The sequence below is a fragment of the Canis lupus genome, chromosome 8 (assembly GCF_003254725.2).
Source record: "Canis lupus dingo isolate Sandy chromosome 8, ASM325472v2, whole genome shotgun sequence".
Classification (NCBI taxonomy): domain Eukaryota; kingdom Metazoa; phylum Chordata; class Mammalia; order Carnivora; family Canidae; genus Canis; species Canis lupus.
Window position 1 is genome coordinate 72,816,228 of NC_064250.1, and position 13,870 is coordinate 72,830,097.

General features: G+C 60.0%; 1 protein-coding gene across 2 annotated transcripts in view; it reads right to left on the minus strand.

Moving 5' to 3' along the window:
- The window catches only part of BRF1 (BRF1 RNA polymerase III transcription initiation factor subunit), a 54,892-nt gene extending 49,984 nt beyond the window's left edge, over positions 1-4,908 (minus strand). The window contains exon 1 of one of the 2 annotated variants that reach the window (XM_049113560.1): positions 4,689-4,908. In XM_049113560.1, the coding sequence (XP_048969517.1) occupies positions 4,689-4,872 (184 nt within the window). In that variant the 5' untranslated portion in view covers positions 4,873-4,908. The remainder of the gene's footprint in view (positions 1-4,688) is intronic. The other variant, XM_025443957.3, reaches the window with a different exon arrangement.
- Between the last annotated feature and the right edge of the window lie 8,962 nt (positions 4,909-13,870).

Sequence of the window (13,870 nt, forward strand, 5' to 3'; positions counted from 1 at the left end):
CTGCTCCCTGCGATCGAGCTTCATCGCCAAGGTATGACATTCTTGGCCTTCAGATCCCCTTCACACGATTCTCTCTACTTCTTAAAACATTTGAAATACTCTGTCGCAAGCTCCTGCAACAAAATCACAAGCTGGAAGGAGCAGATGGAAGGTACGAGCGGGCCAAGACCGCCCCCTTGTGGGCGGCGGAGGAGCGCGGGATGCCCCCCACCCCCCAGGCTCCCCCATCCCTGCCCCTAGGCCGCGGGAGGAGGGAGGCAGAGCCGGAGACAGGAGGGGCGCCCTGCAGACACGGGGGACAGAGCCAGCGACACCCGCACCTCCACAGCAGGGAGAGAAAGGCAGGCCCGAGGGCCTCCGCACACATCTGCCCCCATCCCACCCGCAGCTCCGCCCATAGGGGGGCAGAACCGGGAATAAGTTGCAGCGCTCTTACTTCAGGGGAGGGTTTCCGTTGTTGCTGTAACCCTTCCTCCAGAGGCCCTGGAAGTAGGCTCAGCCCCCCTGCGGCCGGCGCCCCACAAGGACTCAGGCCCCTGGGGTCACCCCAAGACCCCTGAGCAAACCACGGGGAGTCCTGAGGACCGGGACGCCACCTGGACAGGGATCTGTGTGGACACAGGGAGCTAAGCGCCGGCAGCAGCCGAGACTCCTTTCCACCGGGTGCAGCTCCCAAAGGGCCTGTTTTGTAGGGATTAAAATTCTGATTATGGAAACCATGCAGCGCGGAGCAAGGGAGATGACAAACACGGCAAATGACATCTTGAAAAGAACAGCCCCCTCTCACCACTGTGCCTCTAGGAGAGTTCAGCCAACGTTTCCTGAGAACAGGCACTCTGGCCAGGGACTCCCGGGGCTTTGAGGGGCCACAGGGTAGGAAGAGAGATGCAGAACCCTCCCCCTCTGGGACCAGAGGTCGGCCTGGACACGGGGGCGGGGGTGGGGGGGGTGGCGGGGCTGTGCCCAGGAGAGCCCCCTAAGGGCAAGGCACGGGCCAGGCGGGCAGGTGCAAGGCTCAGCATTCGTTAGGGGAGGGGGATCCCCTCCAACAAGCAGGAGCGGCTCCCCCTCCTAGGGGCCCTCTCCATCCGGGGCTGGGGGCTGCAAACCTTCCTCATTGTATTATGGTGGGGGGGGGTGTCCATGCAACACAGACATGTGGAAGGTGCTTCGCGGCTGTGCTGTGACAACACCAGCATTATAAACACCTTGACTTGAAAGATGAAGTCCGTAGCCACGAAAAGTCGTGATGATGGAGACCGTGGGACATGCTCCCCAGGAGGGAGAGGGAAGGACCCCAGGAGGCAGTCACGGCAGGCTGCCTGGTGCCAGGGCTCCCTCTGCCTCCAGGCTGCATCTCAGGGGAGTGGGGCTGGCACCTCCCCCTCTGCGCCCAGGGGACGGGCTGCTGGCTCTGAGGCACTCGGCGCGCACACGGCACAGGACGCTCACACGCACCGTGCTGGGAAGCCCTGCTCTGCCCTCCCGGTTCCTGACACACTTGGGGTGAGCCTGGCCCCAGAGAAGCAGCGGGACCCTTCCTCAGGACCCCACTGAGGCCACAGCTGGTCCAGCTCTGCCCAGTGACTCGCCATTCTGGCCACATGAGCTGCCAGCAGTCCTCACGGACCCGTCCCTCCTCTCGGCTGGCTGCCTTCCTCACACCCGTGCCCTCCAGCCAAAGGACTCGGCCGGGACGTTCCCAGCACCACTCACGGCCCCGTCACTGGACGCTGGCCTCACACTCTACTGGTCTGAGAACATCAGGGACCAGAGCCCCTCACCCTCTAGAGTCCGGGCCTGGCGCACAGTGGGAGCTCACCAGGAAAGACCCCTGGGGGTCAGGAGCCTCTGGGCAGGGCCTCTGGCCACACGGCCCTGCTGTCTAAGTCACATGGTCCCACGTACACCCCTAACCTGACTCTCCGTGTGCAGTTCTCGGAGAGGAAGAAAGCATCCTTAGGACGCAGAGTGACCATGGGCCCGACAGGGAGCTCTGGGAGCAAGCTCAGCTTTCAGGGCGAGAAGGGAGTAAGCAAGATCCGAGAAGAGCCAGCTGGCACGCGCTCCGAGCCCGGGGGCACCGAGAGTAACCCAAGTCATCACTGCCCCGAGGGGGAAGGGAGAGGCCAGGCGGGCAGATGCACCACTGATGCCCTCCCCTGGCCCAGGAGCAGTGTGCCTGCCACGCTGGGGGCTCGGAACCCACCGGGGGCCTCGAGAGAACAGCCCGCGGGACAGAGGCATCCTCACAGCCGTGGGTCGCACCTTCGAGCAGCACCTGGCTCTGACCCTGTGCCCACTGCACACGGGTGGGAGCACATCCCTCGTGCCCAGGACTCCCGGAATGTCCATCTCCTCTGCACCTGCTTCCCCAACCACAGTGAGGGCAGGCTGTCAGCAGGAGAAGGCGTGTGCTCTGAGGGAAACCCCAGTGTCAGCTTGATAACTGCTAGTTCTTACTGTTGTCGTCACTGTCACTCTTTCCAGGGACTAGAGGGACAGTCTGACCACGTGTGACAGAGCGACAACAGGCAGCCCAGGAAGTCGCTCTAGAAGAGCACGAAGATGTGTGCCCTGCAGCAGAGGCGACCGGGAGAGAGCAGCACAGAGAAGGCAATGACACCGAAAGCCGGTGCTTTGCCAAAATCAACCAAAGTGGGAAACTTGCAGCAAGAGAGACAAAGGGGAAAAGAGGAAGACGTGAAAGGAAACGTGTAAACGGAACACAAGGCCTCACTAGAGACCCTGATGACACCAAAAGGATATGGGAACGGTACCAACAGCTCTGCAGGCATAAAGTCAGCAACCTCGGTCAGCTGGGCCAACACCTCAAAACCACAGACCCACCCACGGGGAAAGAGGTAGCGTAAAATATGACCGTAACCTGCAACTACTCCAGATACTGAATCTGCAGTTAAAAACCTGCTGGGGGAAAAACCCTCTAGGCCCAGATGGCTACCCTCGTGGATTCCACCAAACGTTCAAGGGAGAGATAACAGCAATTCCACACTTTCTTCCAAAAACAATAAAGGAAGGAAGGGAACATTTCCCAATCCGTTCCCCGAGAGGCAGTACCTTGGTCTCCAAACCAAAGACGTCGCAAGAAACACACCCACCCACGTTCCACGTGAGCATCTCCACAAAACGTTGGCGCGTCTAACCCAGCCCCACACACGAGACTAATACTCCACCATCAAGTGGGTTTCCCCTGAAGGAAAGGCAGGGCCAACATTCAAAAATCGGCCACACGGACACACTGAACGAGAAAAATGTGATCGTGTCCGTTGATAGAGAAAAATCATCTAACAAAATTCAGCAGCCACTCACGGCAAAGGCTCTTAACTGACCAGGAATAGAAAGGGAGCTTCCCCGACGCTCGGTGGGAAGCCGGTGGCCGCTTCCCCTGAGACTGGGAGGAAGGCAGGCAGGGCCGCTGCAAAGCAAGGAAAAGAAACAAAAGGAAGACATAAAACAGCCCTTATTTGTAAACAACATGACTGTCTAAACAGAAGATCCTCAGAAATCTATTTTGAAAACTCTCACAACTAATAACTAAGTTTAGCCAGGGCGCAGGAAACAGGCCAAGGACAGGAGTCAACCCTATTGCTAGGTGGCAGCGAGGAACACTTAAAGCCTGAGTGTTTGAGAACCGCCGCCGGCCGGAGCCCAGCCTGGGGCTTAGGCGCACGGCCCTGGGAATGGACACCCGTGGGCCCCCGGGGGGCTTGGAGGTTGAGCATCTGCCTCTGGCTCAGGTCGGGGTCCCGGGATCGAGTCCCACGGCGGGGCCCCCGCAGGGAGCCTGCTTCTCCCTCTGCCTGGGTCTCTGCCCCTCTCTGTGTCTCTCGTGAATAGTCTTTTAAAAAACAACAACAAAAACGGAAAGAAACAGAAGCCTCGTTCCCAGTAAGGGCCCCCCGCGGTGCCGGAGCAGCTCGGTCCCTAAACATCCACATCACCCTCCATCCTCAGGAGGGGACGTGAGCCAGCGGGTGAGGATGCGAGTGTGGTCACTCACAACATCCTGGGGGTAGTGGAAGGTGCCGGCGCCCACCTGTGGGGACAGCACAGTCCCGGGAGTCCCGGGGGCCAGCGCACCCGGATCCGCGGTGCAACTTTACCCTGCGGTGGCTCCTCCAACCCGCGGGTGGTGAGAGTCACGGAGCTGCGCCCTGCAAAGCCAGTGCTCCTGGGCCTTTACAGACACGGGCCGGGCCAGTCATCCCGCTTCCCCTCTTCCCTCAAACCCCCTTATTACGCACAGGCCGGGGGTCCTCCCTGCTCCACTGCTCGGTGGGTGCAGGGGACACCTGGCTTTGGGGCGTGCGGCACCCCCACGACACCCTGTGTCCCTCCCCACCTCCCAGGTGCCTCCTGCCTCCCTGGTGCCCCTCGCTGCCCCCTGCGCCCCCTGGTGCCCCCTGGTCCCCTGGTGTGTCCCCTGCTGCCCCCGACGTCCCCTGGTCCCCTTGGTGTGTCCCTGGTCACCCTGCTGCCCCCTGCTCCCACGGCGTGTCCCTCCTGCTCCCCACGCCCCTGCGACCTGCCCCCCTGCGACCCTGCGACCCTGCTCCCGCCGGCCGTTCCTGCTGCCCCCTGCGGCCCCGCTGTCCTGGCGTGTCCCCGCCCCCCTGTGCCCCCGGTCCCCGGTGTCCCCCGCCCCCCGCCGCCCCGCGCCGACCCACCGTCCAGGGACACGAACTGGCCGACCGCCGACGAGCCGCCGCCGCTGTTCTCCACGAACTGCACCTCGGACACGATGATGTTGTCCTCGAGCACCGAGCCGCAGCCGGTGCACACGGCGTCCCCGCGCGCCGTGTCCAGCTCGATGTCCGTCCCGCCGCAGGCGCGGCACACGCGGCCCGTCATGCCGGCGGCTCCCGCGCGGGCTCCTCCGCCCGCCGCCCGCCGCCCGCCCCGGCCCCGGCCCCGGCCCCGCCGCCCGCCCGCGCGTCCGCCCGCCCGACTCTCGCGAGGCCGCCGCCGCCGCCGCCGCCGAGCCCGCCGATTCGCAGCGGCAGATTCGCCGCGCACGCCGCCCGCAACGGTCGCGCCCGCGCGTCGGGGACGGGCACCGGGGCTGAGGCGCGGCCGCGAGGACTCGAACCCGCAACCTCCGGACGCGGCCGCCGCCACCGGACCTCAGAACCACTAAGCAGCAGGCCTCGCGGGCCGCGCGCAGGCGCCAGCAGCGGGCGGGGCCAGGGCGGGGGCGGGGCTTGGGGAGACGGGCCGCCAGGGACGGACGGGGCGGAGGCGGGGCCAGTGCTGGGGGCGGGGCCAGTGCTGGGGGCGGGGCCTGGGGAGACGGGCCGTCAGGGACGGACGGGGCGGGGGCGGGGGCCAGTGCTGGGGGCGGGGCCAGTGCTGGGGGCGGGGCCTGGGGAGACGGGCCGCCAGGGACGGACACGGCCGGTGGGCGGGGCCAGTGCTGGGGGCGGGGCCAGGGGAGACGGGCCGTCAGGGACGGACGGGGCGGGGGCGGGGCCAGTGCTGGGGGCGGGGCCAGTGCTGGGGGCGGGGCCTGGGGAGACGGGCCGTCAGGGACGGACGGGGCGGGGGCGGGGCCAGTGCTGGGGGCGGGGCCAGTGCTGGGGGCGGGGCCTGGGGAGACGGGCCGTCAGGGACGGACGGGGCGGGGGCGGGGCCAGTGCTGGGGGCGGGGGCAGTGCTGGGGGCGGGGCCTGGGGAGACGGGCCGCCGGGGACGGACACGGCCGGTGGGCGGGGCCAGTGCTGGGGGCGGGGCCAGGGGAGACGGGCCGTCAGGGACCGACGGGGCGGGGGCGGGGCCAGTGCTGGGGGCGGGGCCAGTGCTGGGGGCGGGGCCTGGGGAGACGGGCCGTCAGGGACGGACGGGGCGGGGGCGGGGCCAGGGCTGGGGCGGGGCTTGGGGACGGGCCGCCAGGGACGGACGCGGGCCGGTGGGTGGGGCCAGGGTTGGGGGCGGGGCTTGGGGAGACGTGTCGGGGGCGGGGCCAGGGCTGGGGGCGGGGCTGTGGTGAGGGCGCCGTCTAGGGCAGGATCAGGAATCGTGGGCGGGGCTTCTGTAGTGGCCCCCAAAGGACCGGACTCGGGAGTCTTGAACTGGCCAAGGCTGGAGCCTGGGATCCGGTGGGGAGCGCCCCCTGGGACCCGACTGGAAGTGGTGGGCGGGGCGTGCCCCCTGGGGAGCGGTGGGCGGGGCCTTGTGGGGACCTCCCCCTGGGACCCGACCCGGAGCGGTGGGCGGGGCCTGGCAGGTGCAGGCAGCGGAGCTTGCAGCCCCGGGGCCGGGTGGAGCGTGGAGACCCCCAGGCCGGGCCGCCCGCCCCTTCCTGGTTCTCGCAGACCCCCCTCGCGGCTCGCCCTGACCCCGGGGCTGCCCCCTGATGTCCCTCCGCCCCCGCCGTGTCCCCGACACACGCGCTCCCGGAGATGTGCAGGTGCCGCGAACACTCCTGGTGACACCCAGGGCGCGTCCCATGTGCAAGGCCATCTCGTTTGAACGCTCCCAAGTTCCTCCGTAGGACGCACCGGGGCTCAGACTCCAGCAGGAAACGCCCTTTCCCCCTGGGAGCAGTTGTTAAAGACGTGAGCCGCTCCTGACTCAATTTCTAAAGCCGATTTCATCCCAATCAAAATGCCAACAAGACTTTCAGATAAGTTGAAAGCTGATCCCAGAGTCTTCTGGAAGAGATCATTCACAAGCACAGTCAAGATGGTTTTAAAATTAAACAAAATTGAAGGAGAGGAAAATTGCCCTTTTGAATATCAAAGCATCATACGGAATTTCAGGCAGGAAAACCACATGATATTTGCACAGAGACAGACAAAAGGACGAGGGGGATGAAAACAGCACAAACAGACCCAACTGCACACTGAGATTCAGGGGCCTCACCTCATTAAGGAAAATACAGACTCTCCCTGGCATTGTGCTCTCGTCCACCTGGAGGACAAAGCCGGTAAACTGAGCCCTAACCTCAGTGCAGATCTAAACATAAACTCCAAGCAGCATCACGGTGGCAAAGCCAGAGCAAGCTTTACTAGAGTCCAGAACAGGAGGACGTGCTGGTTCCCGGGGCCTCATGCTGGCAGCCCAACCCCTTCTGAGCGCTCTCCCCGCGCTCCAGCACCTGCCCACACCTGGCCCACCGCCCTCACCTCCACGCAGGGCCAGCAAAGCCACGCAGCCTGAAAACACTGCCTGGCTGAGTCACGGTGACAAGCGGAGCCCCCCAGGAGGCTGAAGCCAGAAGAATTCACCTGCTTTGAAAAGCCTAAATTAGTGGCTTTTCCTCATAAAAAAAAGTTTCAAACATGACCGAAAAACTAGCAGAAAATAGGAAGATTTACTCCTGGTAAGCAGCGGTTTTGAATGTTTGTAAAATGTGCATAGATCGCCCCGTCTAGCCTACAGCTCCCTCCTCTCCTCAGCCCTGAGACATTCTTCTCCACTGCTGCGTGGAGATGGTGAAAACAAAAGAGGGGACTTTGTATCAACCTCTTGCTTAGGAAAAGGAGGTCGTTGCAGGGCTGAGCCTTCTATTTGTGGGCGGGCGTTGTCCACTACGACCCCAGGGGACCCCAGGGGAGTAGCCGGGAGTGCAGGGCATGCACACCCCCAACATCGTGTATTAATTATTAGCTGCTGCTGGACAAATTACCACTGAGCTTGACGGCTTGAAATGACAAACATCTGTCATCTCCTGCTGTGTCTCGGAGTAGTCAGGGATCCAGGAGAGCCTAGCAAGGTGGTTGTGGCTCAGGGTCTCCCTTGGGGTTCCAGTCACTCCAACTTGGCCATGCAGGGTGCTCAGACCCGAACCACTGCAGGCTCCTGGGAGGGGAGGGCCGGTTCCAGACCCCAGCTGCTGCTAGTGTGGACGAGACTCACTTGGCCCTGGGGGTGGGAAGGAAATGCTCACCCAAGCAAGGACACACAGACGCTAAGCTAAGGGGACAGAGCACCAGGGCAAGGCCAAGGCCGCAGCTGCAGAGCCAGGGAAGCACCCAGAGCTTCCTTCTCTCCAGCTACCGGTCCTGCAAGCCCATGGAGACAAGGGGAGACTGCCCCAGGCAGGGAGTGGGACTCCCCGGGTGGGCGGGAACCCCGGAGTGGGAGCCGGGCCTCCAGAGAGGGGGACCCCGGCTGACCCTGAGAGGCCTCTGCAGCTGCCCGGGCCTCCTGTGGGGAGCTCTTGGGAGCAGGGAGAGGGGTGGGTGTCGTCCCTGGTGGGCCTTGTGCAGGGGGGGCGTCTGGAGGGGAGCCTGCCCTCTGGGGCCTGGCTGCAGACATCACAGGCCCAGGATGCACAGCCCCGAGGTGGGGGACGGTGAGAGGGCACGGGGAGCGTCCCCGCAGTGTGGGGGAGCCGCTGGGCGGCAGCCAGAGAGAGGGGCCCCGCAGCAGTAACCGGCCCCCCATACGGAATTGAAAGTTGGCCGTCCTTGCCATTCAGCACGTCCAGGACACCATTCCATCGTCTTCCTGCTTTCATTTCTGTTGAAAAATTCTGCTTTGTCTCTTTCCGTTGCACTCTTTCCGTATCAGTTTCTCCTGGATGCTTTTAAATTTTGACTTTCTGAAGTTTTACTAGGATGTCCGTAAGTGTATTTTCTTTGTATTTATGCTAATTAAAATTCATTGAGTGTCTTAAATCTATAGTTTTGGTCTTTCATGTTTTTTTTTTTTTAAACCTTGGCCAATATCGTTCACATATTGCTTCTTTGCCCTCCGCGGTCAGCCCCCTGCCTCTGGGACAGCAGTGACCCCCAGGCCCCATGTGCTCCAGCATCTGGCACTCTGCTCTGCATCGTTACTCCTCGCCTGCCCTCCGCCCTTCCCCCCTGGGTATTCTCTGCTCACCCAGTTTCCACTTCTCAAATCCCCTCTTCTGCTCTCCATAATCCGCTGTTAAAACCATCTATTCAATTGTTGATTTTGGTTATTTTAGATTTCACTTCTCAAACATCCATCTGGTATTTTTCTCTTTAGACGTCAAACCCCTGATGAAATTCTCTGCTTTTTCCATTCATTGTCTTGCCCATATTAATCACATTTTAAGGTTCACTGCAGTGATTTTCTGATATGGTGACCCATCTGTCTGTGTCCACCATTTATTCTTGGCTTGTGGGATCCTGTTTCTTGGCACACCTGGTCATTTTGGGATAAATGATGATCATCCTGATGGAAAACCTCGAGGTTCTGGGAGGTGTCTTTCCTATTCAGAGAGAATTCATTTTTTATTCTGTCCGTCAAATAGGGTAGGGGCCCACTCCTCGATACAATCAGGCATTGATGGGACTCCAAGCTTTATTTCAGGCTCTGTGAGGGTGCTCTGTTCTCATTTGCAGGCATTGCCTGTTCAGGGCCGAAGCTAGAGTCTGAGGAGTCACCAGGGACCTGGGGCCTGCGGCCGACGTCCACCTCCATCTTCTCTGAGACTCCTTTATTGAGGTCTTTCCAAATTTCTCCCAAAAAATGCTTTTGGGTTTTGTTTGCAGCTTCCTCGAGCTCTCACAGGGATGTGATAACCACACATATTAATGTGTGTGATTTGATAAGTTTCCCTTCTGGCTTCTTCTTTAGCCCAACGGTTACTTGGTACATTTGATAAGTGCCGACACCCACGAAAGCATCCCCAGAGTCAACACGATGAGCAGAATGATGCCCCCGTCCGTCTCACATCCAAGACCCTAGAACTGACCATCTCTGTCTTCGGTGTCTGGCGTCCAGATCAATCCAGAGGTTTGTCAACGTGACCGACCTCCTCAGACAACCACACCTGGTTTATCGATCTTCTTGATTGTTTTTCAGGGCTCTGTTTCATTGATTTCTACTCTGACATTTATTTTGTCCTCCCTTCTGCTTAAGTGGGGCTTAATTAGTTCTTTCTCCCCCCCATTTTGTAGGGAGGAGATGAGCTCCTCGGGGCAGTTTCCGTCCTCCGTGACGTAGGTGTTGCGGCCTGGACACCTGCCTCTAATCCCAAAAATTTCGATGGGTTCGGTTTTCATTTCGTTCAATCTAGAATTCTAATTCCCCTTTCGATTTCTCCTTGGATCCAAGGGTTATTTGGAAGCCCATTGTTCAGCTGGGAGGGGCATCTGGGGGGGGTGTCTCCCCAGTATCTCTTACTGCTTCCCAGGCACACTGCTCCGTCCGTGCACGGCCGCCCTCAGTGATCGTGGCAACACGAGGCTGCAGATGCTCTCATGCCCACTGCGTAGTGCGACCCCTGAGAATCGCACACAGTCAACAGGGGACCGAGTTGGAATCCAGCCTGGATCCCCGTGGCTGCAGAAACCAGGGGGACTCCCGGGGAGGCTCCCGGGGGCCGCCCAGGGGCCACATCCGCATCAGGAGGGCCAGGCCTGGGGTTTCACTGAACAAAGGGGCAGGGGTGGGGATGACAGCACCCACAGAGGAAGAGGTGTGAAGAGCGTGGCTGGTTGGGTGATAGGGAGAAGTGGGTGCTGTCAGGGCCAAGAAGCCTTTGCTCAGCCGGACCACAGAGGGGAGTGAGCCCCCCAATGGCCAGGTGAGCATACAAAGAATGCAGCCGTGTGGAGGGAGGCTGTAGGGAAGCTGTCTCCCTAGGACGCCCGGCAGGCTCCCCCAGGACCCAGCAGCTCCCACACAGAAGAGTCTCGATAAGCACAGGAAGCACCACCAGGCCGGAGCCTGTACCGACAAGCTCCAGACATGGAGGGAGACATGGGGGGCCCTGTGCCGACCCCCAGCACCCACAAGGGCACCTGGCGTGCCCAGGCTAGGGAAAAGGAGTCAGCCCAGGAGGGGTGAGCCATGCACTCCGGTCAACCGTGGAAGGGGCCCTAGGTTTTCCCCTGCTCTCTCTGACTCCAGGAACAGAAGAGCAGATAGGCTGGGGGCTCACTGCATGGCTGTTTCTTAGAGGGGACCCCAGAAAGCAGCGTGACCGTGGGACTGGAAAGATACCAGCTTCATTTTCTAATTTATGTTTATTTTTTTTTAAGATTTTATTTATTTACTCATGAGAGACACCCAGAGAGAGAGGGGCAGAGACACAGGCAGAGGGAGAAGCAGGCTCCCTGCAGGGAGCCCGACAGGGGACTCAATCCCAGGTCTCCAGGATCATGACCTGAGTCAAAGGGAGATGCTCAACCGCTGAGCCACCCGGGTGCCCAAGACACCAGCTTTAATCTGAGCTGGATGCACCCAGGAGACAAAGCAGAAAGGGTTTCCTTAGGCCAGGGCCTGAGAAACACAGCTCGGCCAGCGGGTTCCTGGACCAGGGGGACCAGGAGGCGCCACAAACCGCCTGCTCCTCCTACTTTCTGTATTCATCATGTTGGTTTTTTTTTTTTTTTTAACTTTGTATATTTTATGATGCTTTGATGTCCTGGGGCTGCACAGACCCAGGGTCACGTAAGTCCTCCAGAGAGCAAACAGCTGGCCTGAGCTCTGCTTTGATGCACTAACCAACCAACGCCGAGGACAGACCCTGTGCGCCTGCTCCAAGCCTGCTGCTGCGGTCAGGACACGATCCCCCTGCCCTGGATGACCCGGGGCCAGGTTCCAGACCACTAGAGGCCACCCCTCCTTGTGGGAACCGTCAGTGATAAACCCTTCCTTCAAAGACAGTCGTCCCCAGGTCTGTCACCTTACCATATGTGATGTACAAGCCCCAGGCCTGCTATAAGGCCTCTCCCCCGAGCCCGTCAGCATCTTGCCTTCCCACCAGGACACGGCCATGTGCAAGTTCTCCCAATTCCCATCTCCTGTCTGCACACTAGGGGTGATGGCACCTCCACCCTAGCGTCGTGGGAAACCACCAACGTCCCACGGACAGTTTTGTTTGCAGACAGCTCAGAACACAACTCCCCGTAGCCATCTGTTGGTCCTGCCCTCACTGAGAGGCGTGGGGGGGCTCGGTCCGTCCTGCTCCACAGAAGCTGAGGGCCAAGGCGCTCATTCCCACCTCCCGGCCCTGCACAGCCACCCACCTCTGCAACTCAGATCAAGAACCGGGGTTCTCGGGATGTCCTGACGTCTCCAAGCCTCAGCTGAACGTAATGAGCCAGCACATGTCCCAGGAAAGGAAGGACGCAGGGCCTGTGACACAGCCCCTGAACCCGGGTCGTTCTGGATTACACAGATGAGCACGCAGCGTTAGTAGAACAGCTGGACCTATTATTTGCAAACTCCCAGTCTGCTGCAAAGTGTTTTTTTTTTTTAAGATTTTATTTATTTATTCATGAGAGACCCAGAGAGAGAGAGAAAGAGAGAGGGGCAGAGACACAGGCAGAGGGAGAAGCAGGCTCCGTGCAGGGAGCCGGACGTGGGACTGGATCCCGGGTCTCCAGGGTCACACTTTGGACTGAAGGCAGGTGCTAAACTGCTGAGCCACCCGGGCTGCCCTATTGCAAAGTCTAAAATTATGTGCAGATGCATGATTTCCGGCCCGAAGGCTAAGACCCCCACTAGTTATCCGCTGGATGGGCAGGATCTCCTCCTCGGGCTAGGGCGATGCCACACCCGCCGTCCCCGAGGCCGGCTCCGTCACACGAAGCTCACGGCCGTCCCTCCACCCTGCCCAGGCAGCCGTTGGGGTGACCCTGCCACTCTGGGTGCCTCTGATTCATCCCTCCTGTCCCTTCCTTTTTTTTTTTAATTTTTATTTATTTATGATAGTCACACACAGAGAGAGAGAGGCAGAGACATAGGCAGAGGGAGAAGCAGGCTCCATGCACCGGGAGCCCAACGTGGGATTCGATCCCGGGTCTCCAGGATTGCGCCCTGGGCCAAAGGCAGGCGCCAAACCGCTGCACCACCCAGGGATCCCCCCTCCTGTCCCTTCCTTGTTAAGGTCACCAACATGTCAGGGGGCCTCCCCGCAGCTTGCAGTGTCTGGAAGTTTCCAGGAAAAGTTCCATATCTGTGTGACTCTGTGCTCCTTTGCAGCTGTGTGATGTAGAACGGCACCCCCAGCCCACAGTTCCCCATCCAGAGGCTCGCGTTCTGTGTGTGTGTGTGTGTGTGTGTGTGTGTGTGTGACCTTCTATACTGCAGCTCCCTGTACTGAATTTTCTCTTCCTCCTGGGGGACCACCACTTTTACACACCTGAGCTGGCTTGTAGCCCTCTCTCCTCCTGCCCCAGCCCCGAGTGTCACCAAGTCACAGGCAGGTGCCTTCCCCATGGCTCTCACAGCCTCTGCCCAGGCTCCCCCGGGCCCCCCGCATCCTGTGTCCCATAGATCTGGGAGATGTGCTCATCACGCAGGTCTTGTTTGGCTCAGAACTGTGCCATCTCTCCTACCTGTGCACCTGCTGCAGCACAAAACCCAGCCCTTGGGGTTCACCTCCATGTGGCCCACCCCACCTTCAGTTCTCTGACTTAAGAAATACTGTTTTTTTTTTATTTTAAGATTTTATTTATTTATCTGAGAGAGAGACAGGGACTGAGACAGAGAGCATGAGCAGGGGAAGACACACAGGGAGAAGCAGACTCCTCGCCAAGCAGGGACCCCAGATGCGGGGCTCCATCCCAAGGCCCTGAGATCATGGCCTGAACCTAATTGCGTAAGCCCCCCAGGCACCCCCAAAAATAGTTACTGGGATGCCTGGTAAATAAAAGAAATTTTTTAAAAAAAGAAATAGTTAAAAAAAATAAAAAAGAAATAGTTGCCTATGTCTATCATGAATAAATAAATCTTTAAAACAAAAGATTTTATTTATTTATTCATGAGCAACTCAGAGAGAGAGAGAGGCAGAGACACAGCAGAGGGAGAAGCAGGCTCCACGCAGGGAGCCCGACGTGGGACTTGATCCCGGATCCTTGGATCACAACCTGAGCCAAAGGCAGGCGCCCAAGTGCTGGGCCACCAGGCGTCCCATCCACCC